This window comes from Typopeltis vanoorti, chromosome 3 (assembly GCF_054136105.1).
Source record: "Typopeltis vanoorti isolate ZY-2024b chromosome 3, IOZ_Tvanoo_1.0, whole genome shotgun sequence".
Taxonomy (NCBI): domain Eukaryota; kingdom Metazoa; phylum Arthropoda; class Arachnida; order Uropygi; family Thelyphonidae; genus Typopeltis; species Typopeltis vanoorti.
The window spans coordinates 172,070,849-172,093,983 of NC_143551.1; the positions used below are offsets into that span (position 1 = coordinate 172,070,849).

Genomic DNA, 23,135 nt, shown 5'->3' on the forward strand with positions numbered 1-23,135 from the left:
TCTTTCCTCATATTTGACATTCTAGAGGTTAGAAATTACCTTAGTCAGTCGCCTCTGGACCCTTTCCAACATCTCTTCGTTCTTCTGAAAACCAGGTGACCAAATCTGGACACGATAGTCCTTGTGTGGCCTAATCAAAGCCTTATAAAATGGAACAAGAATCTCCATACTTCTACAAGTTGGTGTCCTCCACATCATTCCCAGAAGCCTTTGTGTTGTCTTCACAATTTTGGGAATGTGTTCCTAAATTTCAGATCCTTGACCATTATTACCCCCAGATCTATTATTTCTTCCACCTCTGACAATATATCCTCACCAAGCATAAATTCTGCATCCCCTCTTTGTTTCCCAAATTTTAAAACCTTACATTTTACTAAAATAAAGAGCCAAAAGGCTTCAATTCAGGAATGCAAAATTATATAAATTAAGTGGATATTAAATGCAACATGATTTCAGCACCGAATACAGAAACTATAAAAGTTTTGTGTTGAAAATTGACCAGAGAGCTTGTGAGAATACTTTCTCCGGCATACTATGAGCTGCCATAGCCAAACCTAAGAGGAAGCATGCACACCAAAGCACCCATGCTAGGGCAACTCGTAGAATGGCACCTAGTGTAATTTTGCATCACCAAATTGAAGCCTTTTGGCTCTTTATTTTAGTAAATACGTTACACACCAACTGAGAGTTCGCTTACGGAAAATACACCTCTCCGATGCTTCGACTTCTTTAGTACTAAGAGGTTTTGCTCTCTTTGGTTTCTGCTTTCTTGTGCCGCTGACGTGGCTTAAGATTTCGGAAGAGTTTTGTCCGATAGAGCACATCGAGTCTCCCAGGGAAGTGCTTTCCGACGTGGTCGTGTTGGTGGGTGCTTTTCCCTGGAATATGAGCGGTTCTGCTCAGTGGTAGGGTGAGCCTGTCACTGAGTGGAACCAATGCTCAGGTGGATGATCTTTCGGTCACTCGTAGAGAGTTGCCCAGGGAGCGCCTAATTTTTAGAGAGGTCTTTATTTAAACAGTGTCTCTGACAAAAACCAATGAATTGGAAGCAGTTGTCAGACCAGTGAAACCTTATCAAAATAGACCAATAGGAAGCGAATACATGGGCGCTTTGGTGTGTGTGCTTCCTATTAGGTTCGACTAGGTCAATTCATGGTACGGCGGCAAGTGTATTCCTGCAAGCTCTCTGGTCAATTTTCAATACTAAACTTTTCTAGTTTCAATATATAACTTTTATAGTTCCTGTATTCGGCTCTGAAATTATGTTGGATTTAATATCCACTTAATTTATATAGCCTTACATTTTGCAACATTGAGCCGTGATCCTCATTTCCGTGATAATCACTCAATTTATTCAAGTCTTCTTGTTAGGCCACAACTTCTTCTCTACTCTTCATTGTTTGTTCCAACTTTGCATCATCTGCAAACAACTGAATATCTCCATCCAAATCTTCACCAATATCATTAATATACAAGTTAAACAGTAATAACCCTAAAACAGACCCTTGAGGTACACCACTCGTGACTTTCCTCTTCCGGGATATTGCTCCCTCATAAAAACTTGTTGATACCTATCAGATAGCCAGTAGTCCAATCCAATGCTATATTTTAATATCCAACCCCATCTGCTCTAGTTTGACTATTATCATGCAGTAATCATGAAAAGCCTTTGCAAAATCTAAGTATATTAATGCGTATCCTTCTTCTCCAAAGAAGCAGTCACCTTATTGTAATAAGTAAGTAGATTACTAAAACATGACCTCCATTTAGCAAATCCATGCTGTCCATCAAAGATAATACCATTGTTGTCAACCCAATTCTTTTTCCTAGTTCTCACAAGCTTCTCCAACAACTTAACTACAACACCTGATACAGAGATAGGACTATAGTTTGATGCTACTTTTTATGAACTGCTCATTAAGTATCTCCACCACATCTTCCACAACAAGTGTCTTTATGTAATTTTCTCCACTCAATGTCATCCTTCCATAATCATTCTTTCTTTTGCTGGCTACATATAGAAAAAACTCTTTAGGATTGTTTTTGGCTTCATTAGCTAACTGCTGTTCATACCTCACTTTTGCTACTCTTACCAATAAAGTCACCCACCTTGCTTGGTCTTTGTAATTCTCATGGAATTGGTTATTTCCACTTCTCTTATGCTGCCTCCACAATGTCCTTTTTCTCTGTATTGCATGCTTAATCTCTTTATTCATCCATTTCACACCTACCTCTTATTTAACCTTCTCACCCCTGGAATAAATTTAGACATTGCATCTACTAGATAGTTCTTGAAGATCCCCCAAGCTGCACTGATCTCTTTTCCAGTTAACTCCTCATTCCACTGATACCACTCATTCAATGTGATCTCTCCATGCTCAACTAGGGATACTTCCCTTTCTGCCTATACATTTTAGAACCCTCTTCAATTCCAACTGTTTCCTCTTGATCTGAGGGCATTTCATTCCTTTTCTGTGTACACATGCTCTCACATCCTCTTGGAGTATCCACCTTTCTCATGGTGTATACCCCTGTCCAACCTGAGCCTCCCCATTTCCCTATTCCTCTTGCACACCCATTCTGTCATTTTCCATACTCATAACCACCTCTGCAGTCTCTCCTGTCTTACTCTCCCACTCTTTCACATCACTTCCCACTTGATCTAATTCATTCTCTGCACTCACTTCTCTACCTTCCAGCAGCTATCTCTCCAAGCGACTCACACCATAACCACTCAAATGCAGTCCATCTCTCTTATATAGTTCACTTCTTATATAATTCCTTCAAACTCATTCCGCACATTAACAAACTGTACTCCTTTCTCCTCATGCATTTCAACTAACATATCATTCATAATACTTGCGCTCTGTCTCATCTCACCAGTGTCGTATCTAGGCAACATGTTTACTAACCTTTCTCTCACACTCTTCTCTTTTATCCATCTAAGCAGCCTCCTGATATCAATTCTGACATGCTCTTTGTTTTCTATCAAGTTCATAACTATTAAAACCATCAACTGCTTCGCTTGCTCCCTCCATCCAATGCCTCAATCACTCTACTCATTTTACTGTCTGGAAAACATACCTTGTGCATCCTTTCAACCAGCAAACCTTTAATAATGGAGTAGCCATACAATGCCACTCACTCGTCTTTCGTTGTCTCTTTCATACCAACATGATTTGTTTTAATCATTTTCACCTGAATATTCTTAATTTCATTCCGCATCCATTTCTTCTCTTGCTTCATCCTACCCAAGTCAACTTTCAAATCTTGTTCACATTCTTTCTGTCATTCAATCTTCCTAATTTTCAAACTCTTGACACCTCTCTTTACACTTTTACCCTCATTCATCCTTTTGAGTTTCCGTAATTTCAGTCCATGTGTTCAACTTTTGCTATCTTTCATTCTTTCGATTTTTCCACGTTTCGAACCTTGCATCACACTATTTCCGGTTTCATTAGTTCTCTCAATTTCGCTGCCTTCCCCCCCATTTGCATTACTTTTGAATTTTTTACTATCCGTTATGGTTTTCAAATCACTTGTTTTCTTTTTCAATGATTATTTAACAATTTTTTGCCTTTCTTTCACACCATACTTCTTTTTCAAACAACCACTCATTGTCCCCATGACATTCTCGCTATTAATACTTTCTGTCATCAAATTCATGTTAGCACTCATCAAATCCTCGTTTAGCTCACACTTCACACACACACACACACACCATCCTTCCATCTGCCCTAAATATCCACAAATCATCTATGTAATCAAACGAGTGCATGTAGCACACATCACACGTCACTAAATGACCGAAGTCTAAGTTAAAGTCCTGTACTACAAAGCTGCTACCATCTCTTCTTTGCCAGTTATTACTCTAATGTCTAATAACAAACGAATTTGTAATAAAGTTTAGACAAAATATCCCACACACTAATAATATTAGTAGCGCACAACTTTTCTAGCATCTCTTACTCAAACAAACATTCATATACAATTAATTATTTCAAGAATTGTATGTGAGTGTATGTTATTAATAATAATAATAAGTTACTAAGAATAACTTATCCGAATCTGGAGCGCTTCTTACATACTGTAGCGATGCTTGCCTCATGAGCACCCTATCTGCAAAACAATCAAATGCACCTCCGTCCTACTCTACATCTACACCACCTCCATCTACTGTCAGTCTTCACCACTATTATTTTCACAGACAATCACAAACATCCATGCCCATGGCAGGATTTGAACATACAGCCTTTTGGCTGGAGAGTGGATACACTAACCACTTGGCCAACAAAGCAGGGAGTTGACATCTGCCTTGACATATTTTTTTATATGAGTCTTGCACTGGGTGAAGTTCCAAAAGAGTGGAAGGAGGGCAAGATTACACCTCTTAATGAGGGAGGTGATAGAAATCAAATATCCAATTATATGCCTATCTGTGTGTCAGTTGTTGTGGTTAAGTTGTTGAGAACTAGAATTGTTGAGAACTAGAATACCATCTCAAATCCAGAATTGAGTTGACGACAATGGTATTATCTTCGATAGAGGGCATGGATTTACTAAACGGAGGTCATGTTTTAGTAATCTACTTACTAATTACAATAAGGTGACAGCTTCCATGGACAGAGGAGAGGGATACACAGTAATATATTTAGATTTTGCAAAGGCTTTTGATAGATTACCACATGATAAGTTGAAAGTCAAACTAGAGCGGATGGGGTTAGACATTAGGTTAATGCATTCAATCGAATAGATTGAGTGAATGGGGACAGGAATGGGGATCCGAGTTCAATGTTGCAAAATGTAAGGTTTTAAAATTTGGGAAACTAAGATGAGATGTAGAATTTATGCTTGGTGGTGATATATTGTCATAGGTGGGGGGAAATAAGAGATCTTGGGGGTGTAGTGGATAAGGATCTGAAATTTAGGAGGCACATTGTCAAAATTGTGAATACAACGAATTCTGGGAATGATGCAGAGGACTCTGACTTGTAGAAGTAATAAAATTCTTGTTCTATTGTGTAAGGCACTATTTTAGCTGATTTTGTAACTTATGTTGAGAGATGTTGGAAAGGGTCCAGAGGTGACTGACTAAGGTAGTTTCTAATCTCTGAAATGTTGAATATGAAGAAAGGTTGAGAAGATGCAGTTTACAAAGTCTAGTGGAGAGGAGGAAGAGGGAGTGATATGATAAAGATATACAAATTGGTAAGGGGTTGTTATAGAATTGATGTTGGAGAGGTTCTACAGAAAACAGTAGGAGATCATGGGGGACGGAACCAGGGGGCCATCCCTGGAAGTTGTAGAAGGAAGGTGTGAGCAGTGGTATGAGAAACAGATTTTTTGCATAGTTGTGAATGATTGGAATGCCTTGCCTAAGAGTGTAGTGTCTGCAGAGAATTTGACTATTTAAGGCATGGTATGATGAGCTGTGTGTATGATAATGGGACCTCCTAGATGAGTCTTTGACTTCTTGGGATAGTAATAATAATAATATCACCAGAATATCATGGACTGATGTGTTATTATGGCATAATCTTGTTTACCAGTTTAACTGTCATTCAGTTTGGAATAACTGCTACTTTGGATCTACCATCTTTAAAAATAAATTTAGTTTAATCCAAGTGTGAGCAAACAAAGTTTGCGCCTGAAAGTATCTTCAGGACTGGGGTAAGGTGGTACAACACCAGCGCAACTCATTGTAAAGGTGGGGTAAGGTGGCACAACACCAGCGCAACTCGTTGTAAAGGTGGGGTAAGGTGGCACAACACCAGGGCAACTCGTTGTAAAGGTGGAGCAAGCTACCAAGCTACCTTCATTATCTCCTATAATGCAAAACACATCTCCTTGCAGATATATCTAATGTTATGCATTAAGGGAAGGGCCACTACCCAACTAGTTTTGACCTTTATTGAGGTCTCTTCAGTGGGAGCTAGGCCCAAGCTGAGATACCAGGCAAAAGCATTTGCAGGTCATCTCTACCTATAGGAGTTGCCAAATGGTGTGCCACCCTTTTTTAATAAATTACTCTGGATTTAGAGAAAGATGTTGAAAGTTTATTTTTCACTTGGTTAGAGTATAATAAATTTAGTTTAATCCTTTATCCAAGTGTGAGCAAACAAAGTTTGCGCCTGAAAGTATCTTCAGGACTGGGGTAAGGTGGTACAACACCAGAGCAACTCATTGCAAAGGTGGAGCAAGATACCAACACTCCTGTCTCAGTATCTCCTATAATGCAAAACACATCTCCTTGCGGATATGTCTAATGTTATGCATTAAGGGAAGGGCCACTACCCATGGGCTGGCTCCCACTGAAGAGACCTCAATAAAGGTCGAAACTAGTCTGGGTAGTGGCTCTTCCCTTAATGCATAACATTAGACATATCCGCAAGGAGATGTGCATTAAGGGAAGGGCCACTACCCATGGGCTGGCTCCCACTGAAGAGACTTCAATAAAGGTCGAAACTAGTCTGAGTAGTGACCCTTCCCTTATTGCATAACATTAGACATATCCGCAAGATGTGTTTTGCATTATAGGAGATACTGAGGTAGGAGTGTTGGTAGCTTGCTCCACCTTTGCAACGAGTTGCTCTGGTGTTGTACCACCTTACCCCAGTCCTGAAGATACTTTCAGGTGCAAACTTTGTTTGCTCACACTTGGATAAAGGATTAAACTAAATTTATTATACTCTAACCATGTGAAAAATAAACTTTCAATATCTTTAAAAAATCTTTAAAGTATTGTTTAATGGACTGTTACTGAGCTTTCAACATCCTCATGCTGAGTCAACTGCTAACATTCTACCACAAAGAAAAAAAACACAAACAAAAACTTACTAACATCATCAATAAAATCTTTGTACTCAAATATCATTCCATAGAGTACAGTTAAAACATACGTGTGAAGTTGAGAAGGGTAATATTATTGATTTCCAAGAAATCAAAACTAAATTAGTATCAATTTATTGGAAATAAAGAATTTTTGCTCCGAATCTCTAGAAATGAGAACCAACCAATACTTCAGACTAAGTGGTTCTTATTGCTAGAGATTCTTGTGTTTTTGTTAGATGTCATCTACTTCCAGGAAGTTGACTACTATGAGCTTCCACTGTGTACAGTTTTGTGCTTCTCTCTTGCATTCTTCATAAGACAAAAAGGTCCAGTCCTTAATATTTCTCATCCAATCTGTTCTTTATCTTCCTCTCCTTCATTTTCCTTGCATCATTCCTTCTAAAAGTGTTTTTTGTAGGGATTCATGCCTTAGTATGTGACAAGGTAGGTGGTTTTCCTTTTCTTCATAGTTTTCAACAGAGTTCTATCTTTTCCAATCATCTCTAATATCTCTAAATTAGTTCTTTTGGCAGACCATGGGACTCAGCATTCTTCTGAGGATCCACATTTCAAAGGCTTTTAGTTAAACTAAACTAAACTAAAACTAAAATATTTTGATATTGTCCAGGTTTCTGCTCCATACAGCAGTGTTGACCATACATAGCATTTGGAGAGGTCCTTCTCACTATTTCCTTATCACACATTCCATTCTCTTCTAATTAGTTGATCCAAATATATATAACACTGTACTTGATCTGAAGTATTTATTCTGATCTTAATATTTATATTGGTATTTTACATTTTTCTCTTGTTACCAGCATGGTTTTGATTTTTTTGAAGTTGAAATTTAGCCCACATTATTCACTTAGTTTCTGCATCTTTTATAGTAAGTTTTAAAGATTTTTTATTTTCTGCCAGCAGTATTTTATCGTTTGTAAATCTTAAGTTGTTTATATTTCTGCCTCCTATGATGACTCCTTTAAATTCTGGTAATTGTTGGAAGATATTTTCAGTATAGAGGTTAAACAATATAGGAGAAAGAACACAGCCTTGTCTGATGCCCTTCTTTACTGGGAATTCCTCCAAGATTCCTCCTGATATTTTTATTGAGGCAGTTTGCTCCCAATATAGATTTATCAGTAATCTAGTATCTTTACCATTTAAATTTCTGTTGTATTTGATTAGTTGTTCATGTTGTATATTGTCAAAGGCCTTTGTGTAGTCAATAAAACATTGGTAGACCTTTCTGCTTCTCCGGATATTTTTCTATAATAGTTCTAATGTTGAAGAGTCTTCCTTCAACATTTTCCTGAAAACCAGATTGTGTCTCATTAATTTAAAATTTGATTTTATGTTTATTTCTTCTAGGATGATATATAACATAACTTTTGCTGTCTGACTCATTAGACTGATTGTTCTGTAATTTCACATTTGAATGTCTTAGAGTTTTTTGGTATTGGTAGAAATTTTGAGTGCTTAACATCTTTTGGCAAGCATCCAGTTTTGTCAGGAACGTTAACAGCAGTGAACTGTGCCAGTTCCTTTAAAAATGTATTTTGTATTTCTTAAATTTTAAGGGAACCACGATCATATTTTTCTTTGTTTATAAGTTTCATTGTTTTCTTTAATTTTATTGCTGCTTTAATGGCCACAGGGTTGTAGTCTGATCCAATATCAGCCTCTGGGAATGCTTTGGCTTGTAAGATGCTATTCCAGAATCTTTTTTAAATAATTTTATATAGTCAATCTGGTTCCTATAGCTGTTTCTGGAGCTTTTCCACATGTAAAGTCTTCTAGTAGGTTGAGTAAACAAAGTATTTGTTCATAAGAAAGATTCCGGTAATTGGACAACATGTTTATTAAGAAAAACGATAATAAAAAACAAACCCGCAAGATTTGTAAGTCGTTTGACTTGCATCTTCAGGAGTCAAAGGTAACTAAAAGTTTAAACACAAGAAATGAGAAATTACTCAAAATAGTTCATTCTGGGCAGTTATGCCCATCTAGGTGTTCATTAATTTAATATCCAAATGTAGATGCACTGCAATGCTAAGTTTGAATAATGCTGGATGCTGTCACGTTGTTCCCATTTACATTGTTCGAGGTCTGACTTGGGTATATTTTTAATCAATGCAGACCAAACTTGGTATAGTATCAGGCCTTGGTTTTTGTTGCATTGCATTGGAATTCTAAGCATGTTTGCATCTTCTTTAAATTTCCTTATGTAACAATTTTTTTCAATGCGACATGCTTGTTTTTTGCCACAGTACATTATGTCCAGTGGAAGTTGTATGTTATGCTTGGCCTCATTTATTATTATTATTATTATTATTATGGGTATCTCCATGGAGTCAGTAGACTCATCACGGGAGACCCAAACTAGCAAAACAATATCTGTTATATCTCTTCTTGAATTCATTTACAGACAAAGAGCTCACAACTAAGTCAGGCAATGAAATCCACTCATTCATCACACTCCAGGCAAAAAACCTTGTTCTGAGACCCTTGTTAACCACACTCTTCTTTAATTTCCAGTGATGACCTCTTGTTCTTCCATCACTATCACACAGCTGAAACATTTCCCCTGCATCAATCCTATAAAAACCTTTCAGTAATTTAAATGTTTCTATCATATCCCCTCTTCTCCACCTATCAACCAACCTCTGCAATTCACAAGCTCTCACTCTATCAATGTAGGGAGCATTTTTTACATCACTCACCAACTTGGTCACTCTTCTCTGAATCCTCTCCACAGCCTCCTCATCTCCAAGGAATCCAGGTGACCAGACCTGAGCACAGTAATCCAAATGTGGAAGTATCAATGCTTTATAAAGGGGAATAATAACTTCTTTATCTCTGGATGTCAGTGTGTTCCTCAACAACCAAGTATTCCTATGTGCAATCTTGGACACCTTAGCAATGTGTCCTCTGAACTTCATCTCCCTATCTACCAATACTCCTAAGTCCCTAGCCTCATCAATCTCTTGGAGTACTGTTCCATCAATGTAGTACACAGCTGGTAATCTTTTAATCCCAAAATGCATGACTTTACACTTTTCTACATTGAACTGACATCCATTTTCTTTTGCCCATTCTACCAGCTTATTTAAATCATCCTGCAAACTTTCAACATCAGCTTGATATTTAATTGCACTACCCAACTTTGCATCATGAGCAAACAACTGAATATCTCCCTTTAAGCCATTTCCTATATCATTTATATAGAAATTAAACAACAATGGCCCAAGCACAGAGCCCTGAGGCATACCACTGGGCACCTGCCTCATCCTGGACTCGGCTCCTCCTTACACCACCTTATGGTATCTCTTCCTGAGCCATTCTCCTATCCATATCACCAATTTAGTATCCATTCCCATCTGCTCTAATTTGCGTAACAGTGTTCCATGGGGTATCCTGTCAAAAGCCTTAGCAAAATCCAGCTGTGTAGCCAGTTCCTTTCTCCAACGATGTCATTCTATTATGAAAAGTTAATAGATTGCTAAGGCAGGATCTACCTTTAACATAACCATGTTGGCCTCTATAGAGTATCATATCCTGATCCACCCATTCTTGAATTTTGTCTTTAACAACTTTTCCAATACTTTTACCACTACTCCTGAGATGGTGATTGGTCTGTAATTAACTACCGCAGTTTTAGAGCCACCCTTATGCAAAGGAACCAGTTTGCCTAACTTCCACTCCCTAGGAACTGTACCAGAGTTCAAACTTAAATTAAATATCCAAGTAAGAGGGGTTGACAATTCATTTGCACATTCATGCAACTCCCAAGCTGATATTCCATCTAAACCTACAGCAGTGATACCTCTGATTTGTGTTCTCTTCTTTTTTTGCATGCCTTTTTGGAGTTCGTTCATGCAAATGTTCCTGATCTTCCCATCTAGCCTACATAGCAAATGCCACAGGAACAATGAATTTTATATACACCTGGTTTTTTTAAAGGATGATGTGGAGGTTTTGGGGGATGTAGAAATCTTGAAAATTTTTCCAGCGGTAGAAAAGCCACTTTGATGTTATGTTTGTTTAGTAATTTGGCCATTTGTCTGTAACTTTCTTGATGTATGGAAGCATGATTGCATTCTTGAAATCTTGCTTTTGTGAGATGCTTGTAGGAGGTGTGTTGAGGATTTTTTTGATTGTCTTAGGTTCATAACCATTTTTTTGAGGATATGTGTTAAACATTGAAATTCTTAATTTCTTTGTTTTTCTGTGCTAGAAATATTATAAGCTCTGTCCCTCAAGGTTTTAATTAAACCTATTTTTTGCAAGGGATGGTGGTGTTAGGCCACATTAAGAAATCTTCCTTGTTGTTGGTTTTCTATAGATGGAGAAGGATAATTTATTATATTTTTCATTCACTTCTATTAGGATATCAAGAAAGGGGAGTTTTTTATGTTCTTCTTGTTCCAAAGTAAATTTTATGCTGCTGTGTATATTATTCAGATAATCTTTGACAGCAATTAGTTCATCTGTTTTTCCTGGCCATATGATGAATGGTTATGAACTGCATAGCGTAGCCAAATTTTCGGTTTTTTATGATAATCATTTAAAGCATTATTAGTTTGCTAAAATATACCCAAGTCAGACCTCAAACAATGTGAACGTGCGCAACAGAACATGACAGCATCCAGCATTGTTCAAACTTAGCATTGCACTGAATCTACATTCAGATATTCAATTTAATGAACAGTTAGATGGCCACAACTGCATAGAATGAACTATTTTGAGTAATTTCTCATTTCTTGTGTTTAAACTTTTAGTTACTTTTGACCCCTGATGTTGTAAGTCAAACGACTTACAAAACTTGTGAGGTTTGTTTTTTATTATCATTTATCTTAATAAACATGTTGTCCAATTACCGGAATCTTTCTTATGAACTGCTATACCACAGAAACCTTTGCATACAAAATATTTGTTATTGCTAGATCGTTTTCTTCGCAGAACTGTATTAATCTTTCTCCTCTTGGATTTCTATGGTCCAGGTCTTGGATTCCCATGCAGGAAGATATCTTTTCTGAGCCTACTTTAGTTTTTAGATCACCCATAACGATAGTTATGCCATCTCATTTGGTGTTGTTAAATCATTTCGAATGTCTTCATACAAGTGATCTACATCTTCATCTGGGTAATCAGAAATAAATGCATATATTTGGATGATAAAAACATCAAATGGTTCAGCTGCAATTTTTAATGCAATTGCTTTTAATGTCACTTATGGACCAAAATCCAAGTAAGGATTGGTCAGTCTTATTTTTAAGTATAAATGCTAATCCATTCCTATGACTGTCTCCTCATGCATATATATAATTGAATGGCTCTTTCTGTTTATTTTTCCACTATTAGTCCATTTGATTTCACTGATACCAGCAGGTTGTCAATTTTCATTGCTTCAAGTTCTTCTATAAGGTTATCTAACTTCCCAGTTTCATATAAGGTACTTACATTCCAAGTTGCAAGCCTTAAGAGAAGATTCTTGGTTTCAGATATGAAGGATCAGGAGATACTGTTCCCGGAGGGTTTAAGGTATCTTCTTCAGATGCTATTTTCATAGCATCTGTCTTACATTCCCCAGTTTCTTTCTCTTCTTCTTCCCTGTAACGTTTCCAAGAGACAAATCTTGCAGAGGGTACAATCTTGTCTCTATTGCATAAATCTGACATGGTTCTCTGTTTCACAATTTACTATGGAAAGTTACATGGCGAGGTTCCTCTCTTTTCCACAGTGACTGGCCACATCTCTGTTTTGCCTCAGAGTGTGCCTGGACTATGTCACATAGTTTGCTATCATGCCTTCATTACCATTGTCAAATTAAATTGTAGTTATCTGTTAACTCTGCCTTTCCAGTCTTGAAGTTCAACAAGGAGGAGACACTCTCCTTTACTATTCTCCTTCTCGAGGCATGGTCCCAGGGTGTGGCCGCTGGTGCACTCTAAGAGCTACTTGCAGCCATAAGTGAGAGTTGCATGAGCAGTGGGGACCAATTCCATCCAGCTACCAAATAATTTGATGCAACTGCTGAGTAGGCAGAGGTGCAACCCCTACTACCCATACCTTACACCCCCTGCAAGAGATTAATTATTACAAAAAGAACCCTATAAAATCTCACCCTTGAGACAATGAAGCAAAATAAATTACTCCCCTTTATTCTCGAACCAACCAAACTCCTCTTATACATAATCTTTAACCCCATGGCATCCTCATAGTTGTGATTTGTATAAACTTTGAGGATGATGCCCATGTGATGGCCATCACACTGTTGTGCTGTTGGCTTTGTATATTTTATGCATTTTGGTTGCTTTTTTATTATTTTAACTAGATGATTTATAGAAATCCATACTGGACATAATAATACTTTTAGAAAATATTTAAACAAATATGAGGGAAATTAGAGTTTATTAAAAACTCCTATATATTCACTCACTGCAAGATGAGCATCATTCAGGGAGAGAGCAAAAGTTACAACATTATTAATATTAACACAAAATGAGTCAAACGTCATGAGTCAGACATTCATGTATCTTGGTGGCAGCTGAGTGAACAGGAGACAACACTATTAAAATTTCAGAGAGGAACCGAGCCAGATAGAATTGTGTAAGTTGTATAATTAAATTTTTTTTTTTTTACTTCTGGAGTAATTGTAAAGACTTTAGAAAAGTTGATATGAACTCACATAGATAAATTGGTGGGCAAACAAGATATACTTTGCAAGAAAGAGCATAGATTAACTAAAGGGATGTCATGTCTGAGAAATTTGCTCATATTTTATGATAATGTTATGACTGAGTTGAATAAAAGGAATGGATACACTTATGAATTAAATATGCCAATAAATTATATTCTTGGTTCAATCCTTTATCCAAGTGTAAGCAAAATTTCTAGAATTAGATTACATAAGATTTCTAGAATTAGAGGATTCAGGCCTTGCTTCTCATGCCATCGACACTAGACAGCAGGGTACATTAGGATTAGACAAAGATGTTACACTATATTAGAGTACATTAGGATTAGACAAAGATGTTACACTATATTAGATTTAAATTCAATCATTTTTTCCTTGAAATATGTGAAATTATTATGATTATTATTATTATTTGTCACCTCCAGGGAAGCCAAAGACTCATCGAGGGAGGGCATCTACTCTACAGCTCTGCTTCCACCACTCACAATTCACCAATTGACTGCAACTACACCAACGCCATCTACCGCCGACTGCCACCACTAATATTTCCACAGACAATCACAAACATTCATGTCCATGGAGGGATTCGAACATGCAGCCTCTTGACTGGAGAGCGGACACACTAACCACTCGGCCAGCCAGGCTGGGCATATTACATCATCACTCTAATCTTAATCAAATAGACTGTATTCCAGTATTTTAGTTGTGGGAAATAATTACCATAAATTGTTCATAAATATGTTATTTGATTTTTTTTATTATTCATTTTCTAGCAGTATATACGTTCATACCTCGATTAATGAAGAGGATGCATCCCACGAAATTACTTTGTTAAGCAAAACTTCGTTCTCGGAGGTAAAAATACTGTGGCCGTAATAGGGATACATTCTTACATAAAGAAAATGAAAGACTTTTTTTTTAAAAAAAGAAAGGCTTTATTAAATAAAAAGTCAATATTACATACCTAACAAAGATAAAATCATGACATTTTAAAATACTGATCTAAAGTTGATTACGTATGCTTTTTCTCTTTCATTTAACAATTGCATATATGGATTTATTGCATTTAACACTGATTGCTTAACAATAACACTTCTTAAATTAGGATCATTTTCACTGAAAAAATTTAAAACTTTTTCAATGTCATTCAAGCACCTCTTTAAACCTTTGGCTGCTTACACTTTTTTGGTAGGAACTTCTTTAATTTTGTCTTAATTTTCTTTAGTTTCATTGCTAACAAGAGTTTCTAAATCTTCCACTGACAAACCATCATCTTCTGCATTTAATAAATTTCTGATATCCTCTTCATCAACATTTTCATAACCTGTTGATTGAGCCATCTGGATAACTTCATTTCTAATCTCTTGAATGTTATTTTCTTCTTCTAGTACAACTTCTGGCCATAATTTGTTATTATTATTATTATTATTATTATTATTATTATTATTATTATTATTATTATTCAGGCCTCCAAGGAGTCAAAAGACTCATCGAGAGAAGTCCTTCCTAAGACATAAAGTCTGTCAAGACTCATCGAGGGGAGGTTCCCCCACTGAGAAACACAAAGTCTATCATAGCACTCCTTAAACTCACTGACCGTTCTCGCTCCCACCACTCCATCAGGCAATGCATTCCACGGCTCAACCGCCCTCCACACAAAGAAACCACTCCTTACCCTCTTGCTCACAGTTTCCTTTCATAACTTCCAGGGATGGCCTCTTGTCATCACTCCTTCCCACTGTTCAACCAAGCAAAAGAGCTCCCCAGTGTCAACCCTGTAACCACCTCTCAACAGTTTAAAAATCTCAATCATATCACCTCTCCTTCTTCTATCCACCAAACTCTGCAGTCCACATTCTCTCAGCCGATCCTCATAACTATCCTTGTACAGTCCTGAAACCATCTTTGTCATCCGTCTTTGTATCCTTTCCACAGTTAATTTATCCCCTTCAAATCCTGGGGACCAAATCTGAGAACAATAGTCCAAGTGTGGTCTGATCATAAACTTATACAACGGAATGATAACCCTCTTATCTCTGCAAGTCAGTGTCTTTCTCATAATAGCAGCAATCCTCTGTGTTACCTTCACCACCTTTGCAATATGTCCCCTAAACTTCAGGTTTCTATCAATCATCAACCAAAGATCTCTTGTCTCCCCAACTTCCTCCAGTATAACTCCTCCCATAGAGTATTCAGCATCCCATCGATGTTTCCCAAACCTCAAAACCTTACATTTTGCTGCATTAAACTGAGACCTCCATTCATTTGCCCATCTATCTAGCTTATTTAAATCCACTTACAGGGCTACCACATCTGCACTATTACTAATAATCCTTCCCAGCTTCGCATCATCCGCAAACAACTGAATATCCCCCTGCAATCCACTGGCTATATCATTGATATAAAGGTTAAACAATATAGGTCCTAGTACTGAGCCCTGTGGGAACCCACTTGTAAACCTCTGCCTCCTGGAAACTGCTCCACCATACACAACTCAATGATACCTATCAGACAGCCAATCCTGAATCCAGTTGACCAATCTGACATCCAGACCCATGTGCTGCAACTTAAATATCAGCTTATCATGTGGCACCCTGTCAAATGTCTTCACCAAGTCTAAGAAAATTGCAGTATATGCCTTTCCCTCATCTAATGTTCTTGTAACTTTATTATAAAAGGCTAGCATATTGCTAAAACAAGAGTGTCCTTTCACAAATTCATGTTGATTCTCGCAGATAACATTACCCTCATCTGCACAATGCTGTATATGGTCCCTCAGTACTTTCTCTAAGATCTTAAGAACTACTGAGGACACACAGACTGGCCTATAATTAGACACTTCCAGTCTGTTACCACTCTTATGCAATGGCACTATCTTACCTTCCTTCCATTCCCTGGGCACCTTTGCCAAAGCCAGACTTTCAGTGAAAAGCCATGTTAAAGGCACTGTCAATTCCCAGCACATTCTCTTAAAACTCGTGGTGAAATACCATCCAGTCCCACAGCTTTACTGATATCCAGAGTACTCATTATCTGAAACACACTCTCCTCCTGTACCTGCAGACCTCGAACCAGTCCTAACCCCTCTAGCATTAAAACTGACTCCTCTAGGATGAAATACTGCAATAAAGTGTTCATTGAACAATTCCAGTATGTCCTCTGCATCAGTCACTCTATTCCCATTTTTATCCCACAATATCATTCTTTCACAGTCATTTCTCCTCCTACTGGCCACATAGCTAAAAAATTCCCTAGAATTTTCTTTGGATCTTAGGGCCAATCTCCTCTCATATTCCAGTTTCGCTTTCCTTAACACACTAGTCACTCTTCTGGCCTGTGTCTTATATTCCTCATGCATCTCTTCACCTGTCTCCTTATATCTCTTCCATAGCTTCTTTTTCGCATGCAATTCCTGTTTAATATTGTTTGTCATCCACTTTACTCCAAATTGCGTCCTCTTCTTCATTGGTGGTATACAACTTACCATTGCTGCAACAAATATTCTTTCACAATTTCCCATGCAATAGTGATATCCCGGCCTTCCAATTCCTCCCTCCATGAAACTTCCCGAAGTTGACGTCTAAGACTATTCTAATCACCTGCCTTATAATTCCACATAAGTTCCCGTCTCTTTGATACTCCTGCATGTCTATTCATCTTCCATGTCAAAACCACACATGGTCACTCTCTCCAACTGGTGGGAGAGATGTCATCTCAGTTATTATCAGTTCTTCTGATGCCATGACCAAATACAAAATTCTTGAACCTCTTGTTCCGTCTGTTTCATGTTGCCTAAGACATTTGTCCCTCAAGAATTCTAGAAATTCCATTCCCCTATTGCTACATGCATCTTCCTCTCTCCAATTTATACTACTGAAGTTAAAATCTCCCATAACAATCATTCTTCTTGCACTTGCCAAACTTAGCTGTCTAAACATCTCTTGGTCCCCATCCTCTGTGCTCCTGGGTCTGTAGCAACACCTCACTAAATATCCTGTCTTGCCTACCTCTACCTCACACCATATGCTCTCAAAATCATTTGTCTCACTTCCTTCCAAATTCTCCACTCTGAGAGGACATAGGTCATCACTTATCATAAGCAGTACCCCACCACCACGCTTTCCCCTCCTATCCTGACAAAAAATGCTATACCCAGCGACTTCTATTCCTGTTGTTATATCCCCTTCTGTGAACCACGTCTCAGTGATCGCAATAATTTTTTGCCAGGCTGATGCTATCTGCACCACCAATTCCTCTCCCTTATTCCGGATACTCCTGGCATTAGTATAAAGCATATAAATGCCATTGTTTCTATACCCAGCATTATCCCTTCTAGATTCCACTGGGCTCAGTGTTACCTGACATTGTCTCCCTTCTCCCAAGTATCCATTCCCACAAGAGGCCACCCCTGCTATCATCCTCCCTGGGACACACTGACTCGTTCAGAACAGCAATCTCTCCAGATGCCTACGTCCTTCCTCATTCAAATGTAAATGGTCTCTTGCATACAATTCCTCTCTTTCCTCAAATGCACTCCAAGCATCCACATATACCAGTCCGTTCTTGTCACACATTCTCGCTATTATGCCATTCAATATCACCACTCTTCTGCTCAGCTCATCATTATCATACCTAGGCAACACGCACACTATTTTTTCCTCTCTCTATCTTCTTCCGTACAGTCTCAAGCAAAAATCTCATATCTCTTGCTGCCCGACTTACATTACCACTCAAGTCATTCGTTCCTACCATCACAATCTTCTCATCCACCTTTTCACCTCTCTTAATTGCCATATCCACCCTTTCTATTGTTCCTCCTGGCAAACACTCTTCACGCATCCTATCTTGATCACCACGGATCATTGAGTCGCCATACATTATACCTCTTACCATTCCCTCGCTCCTATTGTTTCCTTTCTCTCCTCTTCTTACATTCCCATACCTCTCTCTTCTACTGTTTCCATTCTCTCCTCTTCTAGCACATCCATACATCTCTCTCATTCCCTCTCTCCTACTGTTTCCATTTTCTCCACTTCTAGCACTTCCATATCCCTCTCTCATTCTGTCTCTCCTACTACTGTTTCCATCCTCTTGTCTTCTAGCATTCCCATACCTCTCTCTCATTCCATCTCTCCTACCGTTTCCATTCTCTCCTCTTCTAGCACTTCCATATCTCTCTCTCATTCCGTCTCTCCTACTGTTTCCATCCTCTCGTCTGCTAGCATTCCCTCTCTTCTACTGTTTCCATTCTCTCCTCTTCTAGCACCCCCATACTGCTCACTCATACTCCCTAAATTCTCTCTCTCTCCTACTCTGATTCACCTTGCATTTATCTCTTCCATTCTCCTAATCTTATCTTTCATACTTCTGCTCTCATTCACAAGACATTCCACCTCCTCTTTCAATTCATCCATCTCCCTCTGCAAGTCTGTCACTCTTAATTTAAATTCACTCTCCCAAACTAAACCATCTCCTAAACTTTCACAGTGACTCACACCTTCCACACTATCAACTATTATTTTCTCATTCTCTCCTATCACACTACTTGTCTTCCTACATTCATTCCCCATTCCTGGAGCAACAAAATCGGATATCGATATATCTAATGTACTTATTTCCTCCAACTGCCTATTTTGCGCACATACGCTCTCCACTCTCTTTAACAAGCCACATATGTAATTCCCGAGACGCATACATGCCGCAAGTACTGCATGCCACAAAGTCCCTTATGATATTGCTAATAATTGATTACTTAAATGGCGGAGGACTTGGCGTTATGCCACTTGCGTCTGCTGCTGAATCCACCATCATTCCTTACTGCCGAGTAGCATAATCTTTAATAATTATTCAATTAATAAATAAGAGGAAAAAAAAGTACAAACATCAGAACATTTAAGTACTAAATATAATTAAATAAAATGAAATATAACTAAATACAGTAACTTAGCTTCGTTTTGTCTTCCACTGTTACACGTTCGATTCCGACGGTATACCAAAATATATTATATCGCGACAGCAACTAACTTCCAAAAAACAACCACTGAAGTACACTCGTATTCAGAGAAACAATTTAGCACTCAAAAACGTAGAAAAATGGGGGAAAAAGCGGACTATTCACCTATTAAAAATCACGTTCTTCTGCACAGCTCAAATTCACCACCACGTTCTTCTGCACAGCTCAAATTCACCACCACGTGCTACTGCGACGCTAGTGCCACCGTCCCACCTGTCCACTGTCGCCATTTGTGCCAAACTCCATTTAAGCATTTCTGAATGACTTCTTTCCAAGAGCTATTAATGTTTTCAATTGCATCTTTAATGGTGTAGTTTTTCCAAAAAAGCTTTAATTGACATTTGCTCTTTATCTTCTAGTTCAATTAAACCACACAGATTTAAAAGCTTTAAATGTTGCTATTACTTCCTGAGTGATCGGTGGAATCAGGGAAGTTTTGTTTGCTGGAAGAAAGACAATTTTGACAGGAATGCATGTATCTAACACACTATTAAGATCAGTAGGATGTCCCGGAGTATTGTCCAACAACAAAAGAACTTTTTCTTTAACACGTTCGCTGCCAACTACGAGTATACTCGTAGTGGATAAACCTGCTTCACAAGCCAGCTATGAGTATACTCGTATGATGCTTACCGCCGGGAACGAGATTATTGTAGTGACCTTGAAGAAGTGAAAATGCTTGGCTTGTGGGGATAGCATCAAAACTATGTATTCTCATAGACCGTATATGCTCTGTACAAGCCAACTACGAGTATACTCGTAGGACGTTTACCTCCGGTAACGAGATTATCGTACTGACCTTGAAGAAGTAAAACTGCTCGGCGTAGGGGAACAGACCATGCCAAAGTAGCGTGGCAGCGAACGTGTTAAAATTATTTCTTTGGCAATACCGTCTCACTTCTGAACAAAAATTGTTAACAAACCAATCAGTAAATAACTCCTTGGTGATTCACGCATTTCTATTACCTTTCCATATTACAGATAAATTCGCTTTTATATTACCTTTTAACTCCCTTGGATTTTCTGAACGGTAAACTAATAACAATTTTAATTTAAAATTGCCAGAGGCATTTGATCCAAAGAGTAATGTTAAATGGCCTTTGATTGCTTTGAACTCAGCTGCTGATTTTTCTTTAATAGAAGTGAAGCTTTTTGATGGTAGCCGCTTCCAAAACAAACTGCTTTCGTTAACATTGAACATCAAATTTGGTGAAAAATGTTCACATTCAATTATTTCCTTTAGTTTTTCTGGAAACTTATTTGCAGCTTCAACATCTGCACTTGCAACTTCCCCTGAAAATTTTACACTATTAATTCTGACCCATTTTTTTTTTTTTTTAATTTCTCAAACCAACCACTAGAAGCTACAAAATTTTCCGCAATTTCTTCAGTTTGTTTAGGTTTCAGGTGATTTAACAAAAATAATGCTTTTTCTTGAATCACCATTTGAGTTAAAGGCATATGACATTATGACATATCTATCCACAAACTTAACATTTTCTCCATTTTTTCTAAAATTTGACTCCTTAAGTGAGTTAATTTTGCTGCTGTAGCATCTGTACAGTTCTCAGCAGACTGTTTTATTTTTTCTGATTGACTGAGTATGGTTGTTAAAGTTGACTGTGCTAATCCTAAAGAATGTGTCACATTGGTGTATTGATGTATTTTTTTATCCTACTCAAAGGAGCTTTTTTTTGAAATTGTACTTTTTTTTAGAATATTCTTATACATTAATAAGTGATTTTTTTCTTAAAATATGTAATAATAATATGTGGACACTTTACTAAGATTTATGTATGATGACTGGAATTTATAATTATATAGGATTGTTATAGAGAAATCTTTGAAAGAGACAACTATAGTAATCAAAAATGCTGAGCGTGCAGATAGTGGCATTTATACATTAACATTAACTAACAGTTCTGGAAAATGCAATACAAGAGGAGATGTGGTAGTATTAGGTATGTTTTATATCAGTTAATTCATTGAATCATTTATTTCCTATTATTTTGACACTTACATTACTGATTTGTTTATTGCACCAGTACCATTACAAGTTGAAATAGATTTTACAATAACATATTATATACGATACTCTTATATTATTTATTTATTATTTATTTAGCGTATGGCTCACACATGAAAAGTTACATTACATTAATCCTTAATATATGGACGTAGTAATAGACATATGTACAATAAGAAGACATAATACAGTCATAAAAGAGACACTCAAGAATCAAGAATAGGCTACAACTGAATGTCTAGGTTGATTATCCAATCGACTGCACTTGGTGTAGCATGGATGAAGTCTGACAGGTTTTCACTGTATGCACGTAGGACACATTCTGCTGTAATATGATTAATTGTCTGGTAGGGTGATCCACAGTCACACCTGGGTGAGGCAATCATACCCCATTTGTAAAGGTGGTCTGCACATCTGCCATGGTTGGTGTGGATTTGGTTAAGGGCAGACCAAGTTTTCCGAGGTAATGTTGGGGTCAACTAATTCATGGAAGATCCCCTGTCGAAGTGTTACACCAGGACTCTTTCCACTTCTCCTTCATATTGAAATTTGTCTCCGCAAGATTTTTTGCTGTTAAGATTGGAGGGTGCCTTGACTTTAGCCTGTTTATTTCTGGGGTGGGATGTCTTCATGGATTGGAAGATTTTGGATTTCCATGATTTTGCTGTATTCATGTAGAAGAAAGTTGGATCTGCGGATGTGTGGAGGCAGGATGTTGCTTAGCACTTGGAGCCAGTAGATTGGAGTTGATTTTACAGTTCCAGAAATAAGGTGCATAGTGGTGTTAAGCTGGGCATAACCAAATATACATGGGTGCTGTTCAGCAATATGGGTGAGCAGTATTCAGCTGTAGAGTAAATGAGGCCAAGAGCAGTTCAGCGAAGCGTAGTTGCTGTCCACGTAGTTTTTGCAGTATATTGTTTCTTGTTTTTAGCTTGGATGCTGTGTTAATGAGATGTGGTTTAAAAGATAGTGTTCTATCTAGAGTGATGCCCATATATTTCAGGAATCTGTTGTAGTGTAGCAGTTTGTGGTTGAAGTAGACCATGAGTTCTTTATTAGCCTGGTTATTGTTCAGGTGGAAAGCATGAAACTTGTGTTTTGCTAAGATTTGGGCGTAATCTCCATTTGTTGAAGTATTCATCTAGGACTGCAAGGTCGTTTGTTAGTGTATCTTCCATTGTAGTAAAATTGGTGTGTCTGGTGGCTAGAGCAATGCCATCAGCATAGCAAAAGTTCTTGGAGGCTGTATTAGCGTTGTATAAGCAAATATGCAATGTATAAGTTAAAAAGGAGGGGAACCAGAACTGACCCTTGTGGTAGTTCATTATCCAGTGTTCTTTGTTTATTTTTGTTCTCGTCCATACACACTTGTAACAGGCAGTTGCTTAGCAAGTTATCGATCAGTTTTGCTATTATTTTGCATGGGACTGCACGGAGCAGCTTGCAGACTGTGCCATGCCTCCAGACTGTGTCATATGCTGCGGTAAGATCTACAAACGCTACAGCTGTTTTCCAGCATTGTTGGTAGCCTGCCTCTATATGTGTGGTGAGTGACAGGACCTGAT

General features: G+C 37.8%; 1 protein-coding gene across 5 annotated transcripts in view; it reads left to right on the forward strand.

The window, feature by feature from the left end:
- LOC150108743 (twitchin-like) overlaps positions 1–23,135 on the forward strand; it is a 2,666,638-nt gene that overhangs the window by 913,241 nt on the left and 1,730,262 nt on the right. For all 5 annotated transcript variants that reach the window (XM_090390962.1, XM_090390961.1, XM_090390964.1 and 2 more), the window contains one exon: positions 21,366–21,502. In XM_090390962.1, coding sequence (XP_090247088.1) covers positions 21,366–21,502 — 137 coding nt within the window. The remainder of the gene's footprint in view (positions 1–21,365; positions 21,503–23,135) is intronic.